Source organism: Salmo salar, chromosome 15 (assembly GCF_965601325.2).
Source record: "Salmo salar chromosome 15, fSalSal1, whole genome shotgun sequence".
Classification (NCBI taxonomy): domain Eukaryota; kingdom Metazoa; phylum Chordata; class Actinopteri; order Salmoniformes; family Salmonidae; genus Salmo; species Salmo salar.
The window spans coordinates 17,307,501-17,327,789 of record NC_138305.1 but is presented as its reverse complement, the minus strand read 5'-3'; the positions used below and the strand labels follow the sequence as shown (position 1 = coordinate 17,327,789).

Genomic DNA, 20,289 nt, shown 5'->3' with positions numbered 1-20,289 from the left:
GATAGCCTGTTTACCAGATATCCAGTGGAGAGAAAAGATATCTGGTCCTAGTCTCCACTGGCTATCTGGTAAACAGGCTACGCCCTGGTGAATTTACTAAATTACTCACGATAAACGTTCACAAAAAACATAACAATTATTTTAAGAATTATAGATACAGAACTCCTCTATGCACTCGCTATGTTCGATTTTAAAATAGCTTTTTGGTGAAAGCACATTTTACAATATTCTGAGTAGATAGCTCGCCATCACAGGCTAGCTATTTTGAACACCCACCAAGTTTGACCCTCACCAAACTCAGATTTACTATAAGAAAAATTGGATTACCTTTGCTGTTCTTCGTCAGAATGCACTCCCAGGACTTCTACTTCAATAACAAATGTTGGTTTGGTCCCAAATAATCCATAGTTATATCCAAATAGTGGCATTTTGTTCGTGCGTTCAAGACACTATCTGAAGGGTAAATAAGGGTCACGCGCCCGACGCGTTTCGTGACAAAACAATTCTAAATATTCCATTACCGTACTTCGAAGCATGTCAAGCGCTGTTTAAAATCATCGTAAAAAAGCGATAATATTCCGACCGGGAGTCGTTTTCGTTCAAAGACGAAATAATAAAAACATGGTGTCGCCTCGTGCACGTGCCTCAGTCTCATTGTTCTCTGATCGACCACTATCTAAATGCGCTACTGTTTTTCAGCCTGGGCCTGCAAAGGCATCATTCAGCGTTTTGCCGCCTTCTGAGAGCCTATGGGAGCCGTAGGAAGTGTCACGTTACAGCAGAGATCCTCAGTTTTCAATAAAGAGAGTGTAGAAGGCCAAGAAATGGTCAGAGAGGGCACTTCCTGTAAGGAATCTTCTCAGGTTTTGGCCTGCCAAATGAGTTCTGTTATACTCACAGACACCATTCAAACAGTTATAGAAACTTTGGAGTGTTTTCTATCCAAAGCTAATAATTATATGCATATTCTAGTTTCTGGGCAGGAGTAATAATCAGATTAAATCGGGTATGTTTTTTATCCGGCCGTGAAAATACTGTCCCCTATCCATAACAGGTTAATGCAACCGCTGTGTCAGATTTCAAAATAGCTTTAAGGCGAAAGCACATTGTTCAATATTCTGAATACAGAGCTCAGCCATCAAAGCAAGCTATACAGTTCCCCTCCAAGTTCTGGAGTCAAAAAAAGTCAGAAATAGTATTATAAATCTTCACTTACCTTTGCTGATCTTCGTCGGAATGCACTCCCAGGACTCCCACAAGAAATGTTCGTTTTGTTCGATAAACTCCATATTTATGTCCAAATACCTCATTTCTGTTCGCGCGTTCAGCCGAGTTATCCAAATGCGCCATGCTCGCGCATTTTGTTGAGACAAAAAGTCCAAAAAGTTATACTACAGTTTGTAGAAACATGTCAAACGATGTATAGCATCAATCTTTAGGATGTTTTTATCATACACCTTCAATAATATTCCAACCGGACAAATCCTTTGTCTTCAGAAAGGAAAAAGAAGCACCTCGCGCTGACAGCCACGCTCATGAATGATCTAATGGCACTCAGCCAGACACCTGGTTGAAATGACTGTCATTCCCTTCCAGTTCACAGTAGAAGCCTGTAACAAAGTTCTAAAGACTGTTGACATCTAGTGGAAGCCTTAGGAACTGCAAAATGACCCCTAAATCACTGTAGTTTGAATAGGGAATTAATTGAAAAAACTACAAGCCTTTTCAACTTCCTGGTTGGATTTTTCTCAGGGTTTGCCTGCCATTTGAGTTCTGTTATACTCAGACATCATTCAAACAGTTTTAGAAACTTCAGAGTGTTTTCTATCCAAATCTACTAATAATATGCATATCCTACCTTCTGGGTCTGGGTAGCAGGCAGTTTACTACGGGCACACTTTTCATCCGGACGTCAAAATACTGCCCCCTACCCTAGAGAGGTTTAAGGAGGATGGAACACAATTGTGGAGCCTCTGGAGGCTTGCGGAGGCCAAATCGAGCGCCGTACCGCATCGCAGTGCACCTCCCAAGTTGATAAATCATAAATCAGATTTTACACTACAGTCTGTAATGTTAGGAGTTGTTCTCTATTGGGCCACTAGGTGGCAGCAGCAGCAGATATCAGCAGCAGATAGGTGCTCTCGAGTGGCTAGATGTTCTTTACCATTCGGCCATCAGATTTGCAACCAATGCTCCTTATAGGACACCTCACTGCACTCTATACTCCTCTGAAAATTGGTAATCTCTGGATACCGTCGCAAGACCCACTGGTAGATACTTATTTATAAAACCCTGTTAGGCCTCACTGCCTCCTATCTGAGATATCTACTGCAGCCCTCATCCTCCACATACAACACCCGTTCTGCCAGTCACATTCTGTTAAAGGTCCACAAAGCACACACATCCCTGGGTCGCTCCTCTTTTCAGTTGGCTGCAGCTAGCGACTGGAACGAGCTGCAACAAACACTCAAACTGGACAGTTTTATCTCCATCTCTTCATTCAAAGACTCAATCATGGACACTCTTACTGACAGTTGTGGCTGCTTTGCGTGATGTATTGTTGTCTCTACCTTCTTGCCCTTTGTGATGTTGACTGTGCCCAATAATGTTTGTACCATGTTTTGTACTGTTACCATGTTGTGTTGCTGCCATGCTATGTTGTCGTCTTTAGGTCTTTCTTTATGTAGTGTTGTGTCGTGATGTGTTTTGTCCTATATTTATATTATACTTTATAGATTTTTTTAAATCCCAGGAGGCCTTTTGGTAGGCTATCAATGTAAATAAGAATTTGTTCTTAACTGACTTGTCTAGTTAAATAAAAAATAAATACAAATAAATAAGAATAAATATCATCACTCCTGGAGGTTCATCAGGACACGTTAGAATGAGTTGTTCTCTATTGGGCCACTGGGGGGCAGCAGCAGAACATTGCCTTTAGATGTCAATCACCTTATAACGCTGATCTTCATCCTGTGAGGCTGTAACTGACCTGGGCTGGATCAGCTTATTCACCAACATGAACTGTATCCCATTAGACAGACTGAATCATCTACATGACACACTGATGAGCTAGCCACACACACACACACCTATATACACACACACACACACACACACACACACCTATACACACACACACACACACACACACCTATACACACACACACCTATACACACACACACCTATACACACACACACCTATACACACACACACACACACACCTATACACACACACACCTATACACACACACACACACACACACACACACACACACACACACACACACACACACACACACACACACACACACCTATATACACACACACACCTACACACACACCTATACACACACACACACACACACACACACACACACACACACACACACACACACACACACACACACACCACACACACACACACACACACACACACACACACACACACACACACACACACACACACAAACCTACAGTGCCTTTGGAAAGTATTCAGACCCCTTGACTTTTCCCACATTTTGTTACTTTACAGAGTTATTCGTTTTTTTTCCTCATCAATCTACACACAATACCCCATAATGACAAAGCAAAACTGTTTTTTACACATTTTTGCAAATGTATTAAAAAAAAAAAATACTTAAATATCACATCTAAATTAGTATTCAGACCCTTTACTCAGTACTTTGTTGAAGCACCTTTGGCAGTGATTGCAGCCTCAAGTCTTCTTGGGTATGTTGCTACAAGCTTGGCACACGTGTATTTGGGGAGTTTCTCCCATTCTTCTCTGCAGATCCTCCCAAGCTCTGTCAGGTTGGATGGGGAGCGTCGCTGCACACCCATTTTCAGGACTCTCCAGACATGTTCGATCGGGTTAAAGTCCGGGCTGTGGCTGGACTACTCAAGGGCACACACACACACACACACACACACACACACACACACACACACACACACACACACACACACACACACACACACACACACACACACACACACACACACACACACACACACACACACACACACACACACACACGATGACTGAGTCTGTATTATCTTTTATTTAGTCGGAGCTCAGAACACAAGCCCCCCCCTCACATCATATTGCCATGGAAGCAGGACTAATTTCTCTTCATATTCCCCCTCCGTCCCCCCAACCCGACACACAGGTAGCAATACTGCACAGAGCTGAGCCATCCTGACACACAGGTAGCAATACTGCACAGAGCTGAGCCATCCTGACACACAGGTAGCAATACTGCACAGAGCTGAGCCAGGAGCACTAAGGCTTCCTTCAGACAGATTCACCCAGAGTAAACAGACACAACAAAAACGGCTGTAGTCTGAGCCATCTATAATGCAGCAGTAATTGATCAGTCTGCCAAGCTCTATCAGTGATAGATCAGTCTGCCAAGCTCTATCAGTAATAGATCAGTCTGCCAAGCTCTATCAGTGATAGATCAGTCTGCCAAGCTCTATCAGTGATAGATCAGTCTGCCAAGCTCTATCAGTAATAGATCAGTCTGCCAAGCTCTATCAGTGATAGATCAGTCTGCCAAGCTCTATCAGTGATAGATCAGTCTGCCAAGCTCTATCAGTAATAGATCAGTCTGCCAAGCTCTATCAGTGATAGATCAGTCTGCCAAGCTCTATCAGTGATAGATCAGTCTGCCAAGCTCTATCAGTAATAGATCAGTCTGCCAAGCTCTATCAGTGATAGATCAGTCTGCCAAGCTCTATCAGTGATAGATCAGTCTGCCAAGCTCTATCAGTAATAGATCAGTCTTCCTGTCCCGGCTCTAAACCAGTGTTTCTGTAATGATCCTTGGGTCGTTCAACCAATTCGGTGCCATTTCAGAAAGTGTAACTTGGTCAATAAAAACATTTTATTTCACCTAATTTCAACATTCTGTTTTAAAGAGCACATGTTCAATTTACATGAAAAGAAAAACTAGTTTCCCATCTCAAGAGTTAAATGAAACAGTGACTATAGCCTATTAAAGTTACAGGGTTGACAATGTACTCTTAAATCAGCCATATATCCCCTTGTGTACAAAACATTAGGAACACCTGCTCTTTCCATGACATAGACTGACCAGGTGAAAGCTATGATCCCTTATTGATCCCGCTCAACAGTTTCCTGTGTGTATCAAGAATGGTCCACCACCCAAAGGACATCCAGCCAACTTGACAGAACTGTGTGAAGCATTGGAGTCAACATGGACCAGCATCCCTGTGGAATGCTTTCAACACCTTGTAGAGTCCCATGCCCCGATGAATTCAGGCTGTTCTGAGGGCAAAACGGGGTGCAACTCAATATTAGGAAGGTGTTCCTAATTTTTTGTACACTCAATGTATATAAACGGCAATTCATTTAATATAACAGGCTTTGAAAATTCAATATTGGTGCACAATTTCTACTTAAAGGGCTCAAAAGGCATTCTTTAGGGAACGACCTGCTTAGCTCTTATTTCTGGTGCTACACTAAACACCTCCTTCCTGTGTTTAAATCCTCTGATAACGAAACAACTCTCTGACCCCTGATAAACACACAAACACAATGTGATACATACAGTACAATATTTACATTGTTCTTCTTAAAGTAGATTAATTCAGTTCTTGATTTGACCAGTTTTGCCAGTAGTTGGTGAGAGCTCTAGGTCACAAACACACGCACGCTGTGGCAACCCGAGGGCCAGTAGGGAGCTACAAAGGCAGGAGCAAGACAGCTCCAGAGGCCAAGGTAAATCAGCCCAATGGACAGCTCTACAGGGCTAGAGAGGCCAAGGTGAGTCAGCCCCCATGGACAGCTCTACAGGGCTAGAGAGGCCAAGGTGAGTCAGCCCCCATGGACAGCTCTACAGGGCTAGAGAGGCCAAGGTGAGTCAGCCCCATGGACAGCTAGCTCTACAGGGCTGGAGAAGCCAAGGTGAGTTAACACCATGGACAGCTCTACAGGGCTAGAGAGGTAGAGCTCAATTAGTAGAGCGTGGTGTTTGCAACGCCAGGGTTGTGGGTTCGATTCCCACGGGGGGCCAAGTACGAAAAAAAAGAAAAAAAAATGTATGAAATGAAAAAAATGAAATGTATGCATTCACTACTGTAAGTCGCTCTGGATAAGAGCGTCTGCTAAATGACTAAAATGTACATGTAAATGTAAGGTGATGTTAACACCATGGACAGCTCTACAGGGCTAGAGAGGCCAAGGTGATGTTAACACCATGGACAGCTCTACAGGGCTAGAGAGGCCAAGGTGATGTTAACACCATGGACAGCTCTACAGGGCTAGAGAGGTCAAGGTGAGTCAACGCCATGGACAGCTCTACAGGTATCAACAGGGGCTGGTGAGTCAACACCAATAGTACCCAGTCCAGGTGCTGCAACCAATCGGCACCTGGAATTGGTCCCACCTGTCCCTCGTTACCCCAAATGGGTATAAGTACAGGTGCAACCATGTGGGCGGTTGGGCAGACAGGCAGAGCAGGGGCGGAGCCGGAGAGGTGTCCGGGGTGGCACACCCCTGACATCTGATTGGCCACCCCGGGTGACACCCCAAAATGTAATTCGCTACTGGCAGTTTGATGCTGATTGACATCTCATTTCACCTCTTGTTTAAAGAAGCATTTATTTTGACGTTCGGCGGCGCATTTTCCAAATCGAGGACGAGGAAGAGAGAATATTAACGTTGGTTGCGAGATACAGAAGAACAAGAAGAAGAACGACATACAGAAGAAGAAGAGAGAATATTTCCACAGCTCAAACAAGCTCTTTTCGCGACTGGCGAAAGCATCATATTTGAAGTTTTAAGGTTTAGCATCGGGTTTAGGTTTCCTGAACAACTTTTACAAAAGTTGAGTCGCTGTGTAAGTTAACGTTAGACCTTTGACTCCATTATCAGACAGTTAATCAGATAGAGATCGGTTCCCAGTTTAGCCCAACATTATGTTTGTCTATATTATCAGTTAATCAGATAGAGATCGGTTCCTAGTTTAGTTCAACATTATGTTTATCTGTATTATCAGTTAATCAGATAAGAGAGATCGGTTCCCAGTTTAGCCCAACATTATGTTTATCTGTATTATCAGACAGTTAATCAGATAGAGAGATCGGTTCCCAGTTTAGTTCAACATTATGTATATCTGTATTATCAGACAGTTAATCAGATAGAGATCAGTTCCCAGTTTAGTCCAACATTATGTTTATCTGTATTATCAGACAGTTAATCAGATAGAGATCGGTTCCCAGTTTAGTCCAACATTATGTTTATCTGTATTATCAGACAGTTAATCAGATAGAGATCGGTTCCCAGTTTAGTTCAACATTATGTTTATCTGTATTATCAGACAGTTAATCAGATAGAGATCGGTTCCCAGTTTAGTTCAACATTATGTTTATCTGTATTATCAGACAGTTAATCAGATAGAGATCGGTTCCCAGTTTAGTTCAACATTATGTTTATCTGTATTATCAGACAGTTAATCAGATAGAGATCGGTTCCCAGTTTAGCCCAACATTATGTTTATCTGTATTATCAGTTAATCAGATAGAGATCGGTTCCCAGTTTAGTTTAACATTATGTTTATCTGTATTATCAGACAGTTAATCAGATAGAGATCAGTTCCCAGTTTAGTTCAGCATTATGTTTATCTGTGCTAGTAATACACGCATGTACAGTGCAGTGTCATAAGTTACAGTATATGAATGTTTCGCTAATGTGGGGTAACTAGTAGGCTACAGCTGTCAGTGATCAGCAAGTTAACATTCAGCCATTTTAAATCCATTAACTCAGTTAATGCTTCTACACCTGCATTGCTTGCTGTTTGGGGTTTTTAGGCTGGGTTTCTGTACAGCACTTTGAGATATCAGCTGATATAAGAAGGGCTTTATAAATACATTTGATTGAGTTAGATTTTCGTACTTGAACTCAAAATGAACAATTGTTATTATCAATCTGTTAAAGTTACTCAAAAGATTACCACATTTTGCAGATAGCCTGCTTGCTACCACAAAGCTGTAAGACATTATAGGTAGCTAAGTTACTGCAGAGTAGGGCTAGCCATGATCTAACTCATAACTTAGACTGGTAGTTGATTTTAAGGAACAGTTATGATCATGGGGATTTGTAATTGAGATTGGACTCAAATATGGATAATTGGATGCTTAGATGTAACCATAGACTGTCTTATTATTGCACAGGGTCAATTAAACATGAAAAGAAAGGGAGAGATATCAGATTTCAGTTCCAAAAGGTCCATGGTAGGCCAGTCCTATACTTTAAACTACACATTTTAGTTAGCAGCTGTTAGTATCTAATCTTGTGGATCCCTTAATTATACATTTCCACAGAGATATGACACATTATTTAACGTGTATTTCAGACATTTGAAGATCCAGAGAAGAGGGTTCTGTACAGCCGTGTTTGAAAACATTTCCCAGAACTCAGCATGGTACTAGGGAAAGGGCTTTCAACAGCTCCTGGTATAAAGGACAATTCATGGCTTGAATATTCTCTAAGTCAAGATTGGACTTGTAGATATTTTTCTCTGCCCAATATACCTGAATCTGCCTTCACATCACAGTCAGGTTTTTGTAACTGGAAAAAGGTGCAGCTTTAAAGATTCTGGGTTTAATCTCCATTCGAATGCAGAGCATCATATCAATGCTGTGTATGCTTGGATTCAGCATCAAAGGGCTGTCGATAGCAACTCATCAATGTTAGATGACAGAAATGTGGACCAGAAAAAGAAAGTAGAGGAAAACTGTACTTACATTAAAACAATTACACGTGCTCCTATTAACTGCCACTCAAAATATAGTGCAGAGAAGTCAGAGAGTCTGATGACTCTCACAATAAGGGTAGTATTTTGAGCCTGACCCTCTCATAGAGAAAAGGGTGAATGCATGTGGCAATGCTGAGATGGTACAGAGGTGGTCCCTCTGGTCATGATTAAAACCTGGGTGGTCCCTCTGGTCATGATTAACACCTGGGTGGTCCCTCTGGTCATGATTAACACCTGGGTGGTCCCTCTGGTCATGATTAACACCTGGGTGGTCCCTCTGGTCATGATTAACACCTGGGTGGTCGCTCTGGTCATGATTAACACCTGGGTGGTCCCTCTGGTCATGATTAACATCTGGGTGGTCCCTCTGGTCATGATTAAAACCTGGGCGGTCCCTCTGGACATGATTAACACCTGGGTGGTGTCCCTCTGGTCATGATTAACACCTGGACGGTCCCTCTGGTCATGATTAACACCTGGGTGGTCCCTCTGGTCATGATTAACACCTGGGTGGTCCCTCTGGTCATGACTAAAATCTGGGCTGTGTACTAGCTAGGACACTGACATTCTAAATGATAAATCCAAAGGGTATCAGGTCACACAGATGTAATTTGGTCTTGATTAGGCCAATTCCAAAACTTTTCTTTGCTATTAGTTAACCTGTTAGGACTAGGGGGCAGTATTGACACGGCCGGATAAAAAACGTACCCGATTTAATCTGGTTACTACTCCTGCCCAGTAACTAGAATATGCATATAATTATTGGCTTTGGATAGAAAACACCCTAAAGTTTCTAAAACTGTTTGAATGGTGTCTGTGAGTATAACAGAACTCATATGGCAGGCAAAAACCTGAGAAGATTCTGAACATGAAGTGGCCTGTCTGACAAGTTGTTGTTCATCTTGGCTCTTTTTATGGAAGACTGAGGATCTTTGCTGTAACGTGACACTTCCTACGGCTCCCATAGGCTCTCAGAGCCCGGGAAAAAGCTGAATGATATCGAGGCAGCCCCAGGCTGAAACACATTATCGCGTTTGGATAGTGGCTGGTCAGAGTACTCTGAGACTCACGCTCGTGCATGAGGGCACGAGATGTTTTTATTTTCTCTCTCTTTGTACGTATACACGCTTTCCCGGGCGGAATATTATCGCTTTTTTACGAGAAAAATGGCATAAAAATTTATTTTAAACAGCGGTTGACATGCTTCGAAGTACGGTAATGGAATATTTATACATTTTTTGTCACGAATTACGCCATGCTCGTCACCCTTATTTACCCTTTCGGATAGTGTCTTGAACGCACAAACAAAACGCCGCTATTTGGATATAACAATGGATTATTTGGGACCAAACCAACATTTGTTATTGAAGTAGAAGTCCTGGGAGTGCATTCTGACGAAGAACAGCAAAGGTAATAACATTTTTCTTATAGTAAATCTGACTTTGGTGAGGGCTAAACTTGCTGGGTGTCTAAATAGCTAGCCCTGTGATGCCGGGCTATCTACTTAGAATATTGCAAAATGTGCTTTCACCGAAAAGCTATTTTAAAATCGGACATATCGAGTGCATAGAGGAGTTCTGTATCTATAATTCTTAAAATAATTGTTATGTTTTTTGTGAACGTTTATCGTGAGTAATTTAGTAAATTCACCGGCAGTGTTCGGTCGAAATGCTAGTCACATGCTAATGTAAAAAGCTGGTTTTTGATATAAATATGAACTTGATTGAACAAAACATGCATGTATTGTATAACATAATGTCCTAGGGTTGTCATCTGATGAAGATCATCAAAGGTTAGTGCTGCATTTATCTGTGGTTTGGGTTTATGTGACATTATATGCTAGCTTGAAAAATGGGTGTCTGATTATTTCTGGCTGGGTACTCTGCTGACATAATCTAATGTTTTGCTTTCGTTGTAAAGCCTTTTTGAAATTGGACAGTGTGGTTAGATAAAGGAGAGTCTTGTCTTTAAAATGGTGTAAAATAGTCATATGTTTGAAAAATTGAAGTTTTTGCATTTTTGAGGTATTTGAATATCGCGCCACGGGATTACACTGGCTGTTGAGTAGGTGTAAGCGTCCCACCTAGCCCATAGAGGTTAACTTAATATATATGAGCATAAATATGAAACTGTAAGTTTGTAATATTGATGGGCATCAAAATTAAGTCAATTTCTGCTTGATAACTGGTATGTCAAATTGCAAACATTTTTTGTTGTTGTAAATTTACATTTTTGTAAATAAACTATGCAATTTATGTTACACACAAATGCTAATCTTATCTCCTTGATGCTTGAGCTTTATTTTCTGAAAATATTTAGGATGTTCAACACTTACAGACCAGATTATATATTCATGAAAACAGAGTGACCCAAGTCTCTCCAGTGTGTGAGAACAGCACAGTACAGTGTGTGTGAGAACAGTACAGTACAGTACAGTACAGTACAGTGTGTGTGTGTGTGAGAAAGAAATTGAGCCGCAGTTCTGAGGTAGAGACACTGACTATTCATAATATGTTACAGAATTCTAGTGAAGTAACCCTTTTGGACCTCACTATCTGAAGAACTCCGGGTTCAGTGAATCATCACTTCTACCTCTAATCAGCAATCATAGGATTCATTCATTCTCCTTAGATGCCAGGTTAGGGTTACACACTAATGTTCTGTCATGGTCTATGGACCCCCTGAAGTAGCCTTGGCCCCCCCTGGACACCCCATGTATAAAACTCTAGTTCCGCTGAGGCAGAGGGTACGTCTAGGCCACGGGGGCGGTTGGGCAGACAGGCAGAGGGTACGCCTCGCCCACGGGGGCAGTTGGGCAGACAGGCAGAGGGTACGCCTCGCCCACGGGGGCAGTTGGGCAGACAGGTAGAGGGTACGTCTAGCCCACGGGGGCGGTTGGGCAGACAGGCAGAGGGTACGTCTAGTCCACGGGGGCCGTTAGTCAGACAGGTAGAGGGTACATCTAGCCCACGGGGGCGGTTGGGCAGACAGGCAGAGGGTACGTCTAGTCCACGGGGGCCGTTAGGCAGACAGGTAGAGGGTACGTCTAGCCCACGGGGCCGGTTGGGCAGACAGGCAGAGGGTACGTCTAGCCCACGGGGGCCGTTGGGCAGACAGGCAGAGGGTACGTCTAGCCCACGGGGGCGGTTGGGCAGACAGGCAGAGGGTACGTCTGCTGGAGTGAGTATGATAAGCATCTCGATCCAACGACTAGGCAATGTTTGACTCACCCGTTTCTCTCTCTTCCTGTTCTTTGCCCCAAAGGAAGGAGACGTATTCCCGGGCTGAATCTGCGGACTCATCGCTCTCTCTCTCTCTCTATTTAGTTTTGTTCATTAACACAGGCGGTCGGAGGACCAGCCACGCCGGACACAGAGTGACCCACCAATTACCTGAGAGGCCTTTCAGTTGAAATTCTCACCTCTCCTTTCCCCTAACCTCTATTAAATAACTACCTTGTTTTGAGCACCACAAATCAGTCCCCAGCCATCTTAATTTATTGTGAGTTTCACCTTTGACTACCCTGGGCTGCCACGCGAACGCACGCACACGCACGCACACGCACACACACACACACAGAGCTCTTGCAGGAATGAGGAGAGTACGATGGATGGTTTCTCCTTCACTCCCCCAGGGTAGTCTGGGTAGTGGGGTCCTTGAGGCAGTAGAGCTGCTTCTGTCAATCAGGCTTTGGCTCCTCCCACGGCAGTGATCAACCAATCATGAGGCAGCAGAGGCAAAGACTGTTGAGTGGTTTCCCACTCCTGAGAGCTGATTGGTCAAGAGAGGAAAGGGGAGGAGTTAGCAGGCTGCTGTAAAGAGTAGACCAGAGAGAGAGAGGGAGAGGTAGGGAGTTAGGCCGGTATTCACTGGGCAGTACTGGGCGTGGCTGTAGAATGGGTTGCCAGGGAAACCGTAGAGGAGGAGGAAGTGATGGCTCGTGGGGCCTGACACCTGGAACAGGAAGATGATATGACATCACACACAGGGACAGGATATAGAATCACAGAGGGACAGGATATGACATATAGCAGAGGAGCAGGTGAAGAGGTGAGAATAGAGACAGCCAATAGGAGAACATGCCAGACAGCAGACTGTGTGAGGCATCATAGTGTCTGTGATCATTTTGAAGTAGTCAAATATCTTCTTCATGACAGGCTGATCCCTCCTGATGACCTGGACATGACTCCAACAGGGTCACCAGGAGGGATCAGCCAATGAAGCCGGAAGTCCCACCCAGTTGACTACATTAAAATGGTGGAAGCCCTCAATGGCGCTGTCCATGCTAATATGGCCTGTTGGCCACTAGAGGCATCTATCATTGTCTATGGTGTGTGTCTCACCAGGAGCGTGACTTGCGGACGCGTGTGGCTCTCTCCCTGTAGGGGGCGTTGTCTGTGGGAGAGGGGCTACAGTTAGGCCCCACCTCTGAGGGCCAGTGATCCAATGAGACTGTGGTGGGAGGACTCATGTCCAGCTCCAGGAACATGATGTTCTCAGCCTACACACACACACACACACCACACACCACACACACACACACACACACACACACACCACACACACACACACACACACACACACACACACACACACACACACCCCCCCCCCCCCGAGACAGAGCAGTCAGGTCATTTTAGCTGTACAGTAGCAGGGTAGGGCCAGGGGCCAGGGTAGGGCCAGTGTATGGTATGGAACCAGGGTCGGGTGGGGTCAGGGTAGGGACAGGGGTCAGGGTAGGGTCAGGCACCAGGGTAGGGCCAGGGACCAGGGTCAGGGGCCAGGGACTGGGGCCAGGGTAGGGTCAGGGTCAGGGGCCAGGGTAGGGTCAGGGGCCAGGGTAGGGTTAGGGGCCAGGGTAGGGTCAGGGACCAGGGTAGGGAAAGAGACCAGGGTCAGGGGCCAGGGTACGGTCAGGGGCCAGGGTAGGGCTAGGGACCAGGGTAGGGCCAGCGACCAGGGTCAGGGGCCAGGGTAGGGCAGGGGCCCGGGTAGGGTTGGGACCAGGGACCAGGGTAGGGCAAGGGACCAGGGTAGGGTTGGGACCAGGGTAGGGTGTGTCAGGGTAGGGACAGGGGTCAGGGTAGGGTCAGGGACCAGGGTAGGGTCAGGGGCGAGGGTAGGGTCAGGGATCAGGGTAGGGTAGGGGACCAGGGTCAGGGGCCAGGGTAAAGGGCCAGGGTAGTGTCAGGGTAGGGTCAGGGGCCAGGGTATGGGCCAGGGGGCAGGGTAGGGTAGGGGACCAGGGTAGGGTTAGGGTCGGGTCAGGCGCCAGGGTAGGGTCAGGGTAGGGTAATGGACCAGGGTAGGGTCAGAGGCCAGGGTAGGGTCGGGGACCAGGGGCCAGGGTAGGGTCAGGGGCCAGGGTAAGGGGCCAGGGTAGGGTAGGGGACAGGGTAGGGTCAGGGACCAGGGTAGGGTGGGGGGCCAAGGTAGGGTCAGGGTAGGGTAGGGACCAGGGTAGGGTAAGGGGCCAGGGTAGGGTAGGGGGGCAGGGTAGGGTCAGGGTAGGGTAAGGGACCAGGGTAGGGTCCATGGGGCCAGGGTAGGGTCAGGGGCCAGGGTAGATTCAGGGTAAGGTCAGGGGCCAGGGTAGGGTCAGGGTAGGGTCAGGGTAGGGTAGGGTGGGTCAGGGACCAGGGTAGGGTCAGGGGCCAGGGTATGTATACCTGCTAATCTCCATCCCAGACACTTCAGCGTAAATGTGCTAAGAGCGTGGTGGACCAATACGTTGAATTGGGCCTTCATCAGCCAATGCAGAAAGACCAGAAAAAACTCACATCGGCTTAATCTACCAACCAATCATTTCCTACAAAACACCTCGCAGTCGTGTGATTCGCCAAAATTAAATGATGACAAATACTCTACTCAGTAGGTCACTTCCATAGAATTGTATGGTCACGCCCACACTGTACATCAGGTTCAGTACTTCACCATCATCAAGTCACACTGTGCCATGTCACCAAATTAAAATCTTCATATCAACCTGGCTAGATTGTTTCAGTTCTGTTTGCAAGGATGCATCCGCCGACGTAGGCTGCGTCGACTACAGCCGTATTTTGATCAGCCAGGGTAGGCTGCGTCGACTACAGCCGTGTTTTGATCTACGTCAGCCAGGGTAGGCTGCGTCGACTACAGCCGTGTTTTGATCTACGTCAGCCAGGGTAGGCTGCGTCGACTACAGCCGTGTTTTGATCTACGTCAGCCAGGGTAGGCTGCGTCGACTACAGCCGTGTTTTGATCTACGTCAACCATGGTAGGCTGCATCAACTACAGCCGTGTTTTGATCAGCCAGGGTAGGCTGCGTCAACTACAGCCGTGTTTTGATCTACGTCAGCCAGGGTAGGCTGCGTCGACTACAGCCGTGTTTTGATCTACGTCAGCCAGGGTAGGCTGCGTCGACTACAGCCGTGTTTTGATCTACGTCAACCATGGTAGGCTGCATCAACTACAGCCGTGTTTTGATCAGCCAGGGTAGGCTGCGTCAACTACAGCCGTGTTTTGATCTACGTCAGCCAGGGTAGGCTGCGTCGACTACAGCCGTGTTTTGATCAGCCAGGGTAGGCTGTGTCAACTACAGCCGTGTTTTGATCTACGTCAGCCAGGGTAGGCTGCGTCAACTACAGCCGTGTTTTGATCTACGTCAGCCAGGGTAGGCTGCGTCAACTACAGCCGTGTTTTGATCTACGTCAGCCAGGGTAGGCTGCGTCAACTACAGCCGTGTTTTGATTTACATCAGCCAGGGTAGGCTGCGTCAACTACAGCCGTGTTTTGATCTACATCAGCCAGGGTAGGCTGCGTCGACTACAGCCGTGTTTTGATCTACATCAGCCAGGGTAGGCTGCGTCGACTACAGCCGTGTTTTGATCTACGTCAGCCAGGGTAGGCTGCGTCAACTACAGCCGTGTTTTGATCTACGTCAGCCAGGGTAGGCTGCGTCAACTACAGCCGTGTTTTGATCTACATCAGCCAGGGTAGGCTGCGTCGACTACAGCCGTGTTTTGATCAGCCAGGGTAGGCTGCGTCGACTACAGCCGTGTTTTGATCTACGTCAGCCAGGGTAGGTGCGTCAACTACTGCCGTGTTTTGATCTACGTCAGCCAGGGTAGGCTGCATCGACTACAGCCGTGTTTTGATCAGCCAGGGTAGGCTGCGTGAACTACTGCCGTGTTTTGATCTACGTCCAAGATTATTAGGGACATCGTTATTCTGCCACAGCATGGAAACAGCATGGAAACATTTCACAATAATGGTATTATACTCAGTGTCAGCCGTGTTTCTATTGGTCAGTCACCTGGATCGGCTCGTAACACAACCACACTACACGATAAAGGCAGATCTGTCCGAACTAATAGTTAAATCACAGACTCACTGGACCAGGAGCCAAGACATAGTTAAATCAGCAGACTCACTGGACCAGGAGCCAAGACATAGTTAAATCAGCAGACTCACTGGACCAGGAGCCAAGACATCCCACAATTGTTTACGACCTAAGAATTTGCCCTCAATGTGTAAATTTGGTTTGGGACATCTTTGAATGGTTGATATCCCAGGTGTATATGTGCTGTGCCTGGGGAAGAGGTTATACAACTACTGACCATGTGCATTCCCTCCATCACTCTCCTACCCGGTATCTGGAGTGGGCTCCCATCGCTAAGGCGACCCGTGCGTACTGGCTGATTGGCCGTTTGTATCCGACTGCCGAGGCTAGTCTCTTCTTCATCTGACTGAATCGACAGAGAATAGAACATAGAAAATGTAATTTAACATATATAATATTACAGAAGTATTCTAACAATTCAAAAGGTCCCAGATGGACACTCGGATACAGAAAGTACCTTGTTCTCCACACAGCTAGACAGATAACAGTACTACCCTGCTTTGTCTTGGTTTTAGACTACAATCTGTAGGTCATGTACTGTCAGCCTGTCTACTGTCAGCCTGTCTACTGTCAGCCTGTCTACTGTCAGCCTGTCTACTGTCAGCCTGTCTACTGTCAGCCTGTCTACTGTCAGCCTGTGCACGTGGCCCAGACTGCCAAATATTAGTTTATAGTCATACCCATGGCTGTTCAATCGTGAGTCACACAGACAGACACACACACACACACACACCGACACACACACCCAGATCCACACACCCAGACCCACAGATACAGACACACCCAGACCCCCAGACACCCAGACCCCCAGACCCCCAGACACCCAGACCCCCAGATACAGACCCCCAGATACAGACCCCCAGATACAGACACCCAGACCCCCAGACCCCCAGATACAGACCCCCAGACCCCCAATCCCACACCCCCAGACCCCCAGTCCCAGACCCCCACACCCCCACACCCCCAGACACCCAGACCCCCAGACCCCCCCAGACCCCCAGACCTCTCGGAGGGGGGGAGGAGTTGGAACTTCCACTGGTCCTCCTCAGGGTCAAAGGTCAGTCTGTTCATGATCTTATTCTTCTCCTCCGGAGGAATGAAGTTCTCTATGATCAGATACCTACACACACACACACACACACACACACACACACACACACACACACACACACACACACACACACACACACACACACACACACACACACACACACACACACACACACACACACACACACACACAGGAAAGAGAATATATACTTTTGAACAGCAGACTGTAATCACATCATTTATGTGTGCGTGTCTGTTTTTGTTTGTGTGCGTGTTGGACTTACTTGAACTTGAGTTCTCTGGTGAGTTCGTTCTGCGTCTGCTCCAGCTCCTGTCGACTCCTGACGTGCTCATCATTAACGTCCTGGATCTCAGCCTTCACACACTGCAGCCTAGCATAGAGCTACAACACAGTAGAACAGACACACTGCAGCTTAGCATAGAGCTACAACAGATGGAATAGACACACTAAAGCTTAGCATAGAGCTACAGCAGATAGATAGAGCTACAACAGATAACTTTTTTGTCACTTCAACAACAATACAATCAATGACAAACAATACAGCGTTTTAAGTCTCACCTTCTTGAGCTTCTTGGTCTTGGCCTCCACTTCCTGTTGCAGTGAGGAGAATGTTTCTCTGAGTTCTAGAGTCTCTTCATCCTGAACCATCACCTGCTGCAAAATCTCCCTCTCTCTACGACTCTACAATACAAACACAACTTTATTAACATCTCCCTCTCTCTACGAATCTACAATACAAACACAACTTTATTAACATCTCCCTCTCTCTACGACTCTACAATACAAACACAACTTTATTAACATCTCCCTCTCTCTACAACTCTACAATACAAACACAACTTTATTAACATCTCCCTCTCTCTACAATACAAAAACAACTTTATTAACATCTCCCTCGCTCTACAATACAAACACAACTTTATCAACATCTCCCTCTCTCTACAATACAAACACAACTTTATTAACATCTCCCTCTCTCTACGACTACAATACAAACACAACTTTATTAACATCTCCCTCTCTCTACGACTCTACAATACAAACACAACTTTACTAACATCTCCCTCTCTCTACGACTCTACAATACAAACACAACTTTATTAACATCTCCCTCTCTCTACAACTCTACAATACAAACACAACTTTATTAAACATCTCCCTCTCTCTACGACTCTACAATACAAACACAACTTTATTAACATCTCCCTCTCTCTACAACTCTACAATACAAACACAACTTTATTAACATCTCCCTCTCTCTACGACTCTACAATACAAACACAACTTTATTAACATCTCCCTCTCTCTACGACTCTACAATACAAACACAACTTTATTAACATCTCCCTCTCTCTACGACTCTACAATACAAACACAACTTTATTAACATCTCCCTCTCTCTATGACTCTACAATACAAACACAACTTTATTAACATCTTCCTCTCTCTACGACTCTACAATACAAACACAACTTTATTAACATCTCCCTCTCTCTACGACTCTACAATACAAACACAACTTTATTAACATCTCCCTCTCTCTACACTCTACAATACAAACACAACTTTATTAACATCACCCTCTCTCTACGACTCTACAATACAAACACAACTTTATTAACATCTCCCTCTCTCTACGACTCTACAATACAAACACAACTTTATTAAACATCTCGCTCTCTCTACAACACAAACACAACTTTATTAACATCTCCCTCTCTCTACAACTCTACAATACAAACACAACTTTATTAACATCACCCTCTCTCTACATCTCTATAATAGTATTTCTTGCAGTAAAATTAGACACCAAATGTTAATTTTGTCTCGGGAATAGGAGTACAGAAATATGATTTCTTTCTTTCAGCATCTAAAGAGAATTTGAAAATTTCAACCACACAAAAATATGCATCCGACCAAGACAAACTGAAATCTTATCAGTTCATGTTGGACCGCTTTCACAGGTTTTCATTTCCTTGAAATTGGTCAAACTGATGTCATTTTTATATTTTGCAGGGACAATCTTTCAACTGTTTTAGTTAGGCAATTGCATTTTCTTCCTGGACCCTACATAATCTGCAAGCAGAAATGGAAGAGAAAACTTTACCGAAGTCAACTAGATTAGGCTTATTATTGATGTATTCATTCTATCGATTTATTATATTATTCTGGTGAGTAACGCTTTATTTCGTCTTCTACTGCAACAAGTAGTGACAGAAGAGAAGCTGCTTAGGTCTAATTATAGACAAATGGCATGTTGGAAATTAAATGCTCTAATTAAAATTCTCTAAAACAGAGGTGAAAGTAGCCTGAGTAGAGATGAGTGGCAAGGACCAAGCAGACAGCAGTGGAAACCCAATTCAGGGTTAGGGTAAGTATTTACTGTAGAGAGGATGAACATGCGCAGGGAGCCTACTTTTTAAGTGATTTGTTTGACTCTAAACAGGTTTCCATCCAACCTTTTTACACGCGTAAAGTACAAGTCGAATAGAAAATGTCACGACAGTGTCACGTATACTCTCTCTCCGGCCTCTAGGTCATCAGGCTACTGATTACCCCGCACACCTGTCACCATCGTCAAGCGCACCAGCGCCTCATGACACTCACCTGGACTCCATCACCTCCTTGATTATCTTCCCTCTATCTGTCACTCCCCGTGGTTCTTTCCTCAGGTGTTATTGACTCTGTTTTCATGTCGGTGTGTTTTTGGTTTGTGTTTAAGTTATTAAAACATTCACTCCCCTTGATTCTTTCCTCAGGCGTTATTGACTCCGTTTCATGTTGATGCGTTGTTTATGTTTCGTTTATTTATTAAAACACTCACTCCCTGAACTTGCTTCACGACTCTCAGCACATTCATGACAGACAGGCCTGATGGAAACACAACAAAACAAAATACATAGGATCTTTTTGTGTTGGTAAAATTAATGAAGCAGGAAATGTGGTGGAAACGCCTTCACGCGCAAAAATGTATATAATAACCATCATATGGAAGTAAACTTGGAGTCACGCGATGACATGGTGTGTTGTCCTCTCACAACGACTGGGGAAACC

General features: G+C 45.2%; 1 protein-coding gene across 1 annotated transcript in view; it reads right to left on the bottom strand.

The window, feature by feature from the left end:
* Positions 1-4,044: 4,044 nt before the first annotated feature.
* LOC106570995 (kinesin-like protein KIF3C) overlaps positions 4,045-20,289 on the bottom strand; it is a 31,630-nt gene continuing 15,385 nt past the window's right edge. The window contains exons 3-8 of the mRNA XM_045695472.2: positions 17,794-17,916; positions 17,498-17,616; positions 17,167-17,283; positions 16,410-16,509; positions 13,126-13,283; positions 4,045-12,736 (exon numbers count right to left, since the gene is read on the bottom strand). Of these exons, the coding sequence (XP_045551428.1) occupies positions 12,649-12,736; positions 13,126-13,283; positions 16,410-16,509; positions 17,167-17,283; positions 17,498-17,616; positions 17,794-17,916 (705 nt within the window). The 3' untranslated portion in view covers positions 4,045-12,648. The remainder of the gene's footprint in view (positions 12,737-13,125; positions 13,284-16,409; positions 16,510-17,166; positions 17,284-17,497; positions 17,617-17,793; positions 17,917-20,289) is intronic.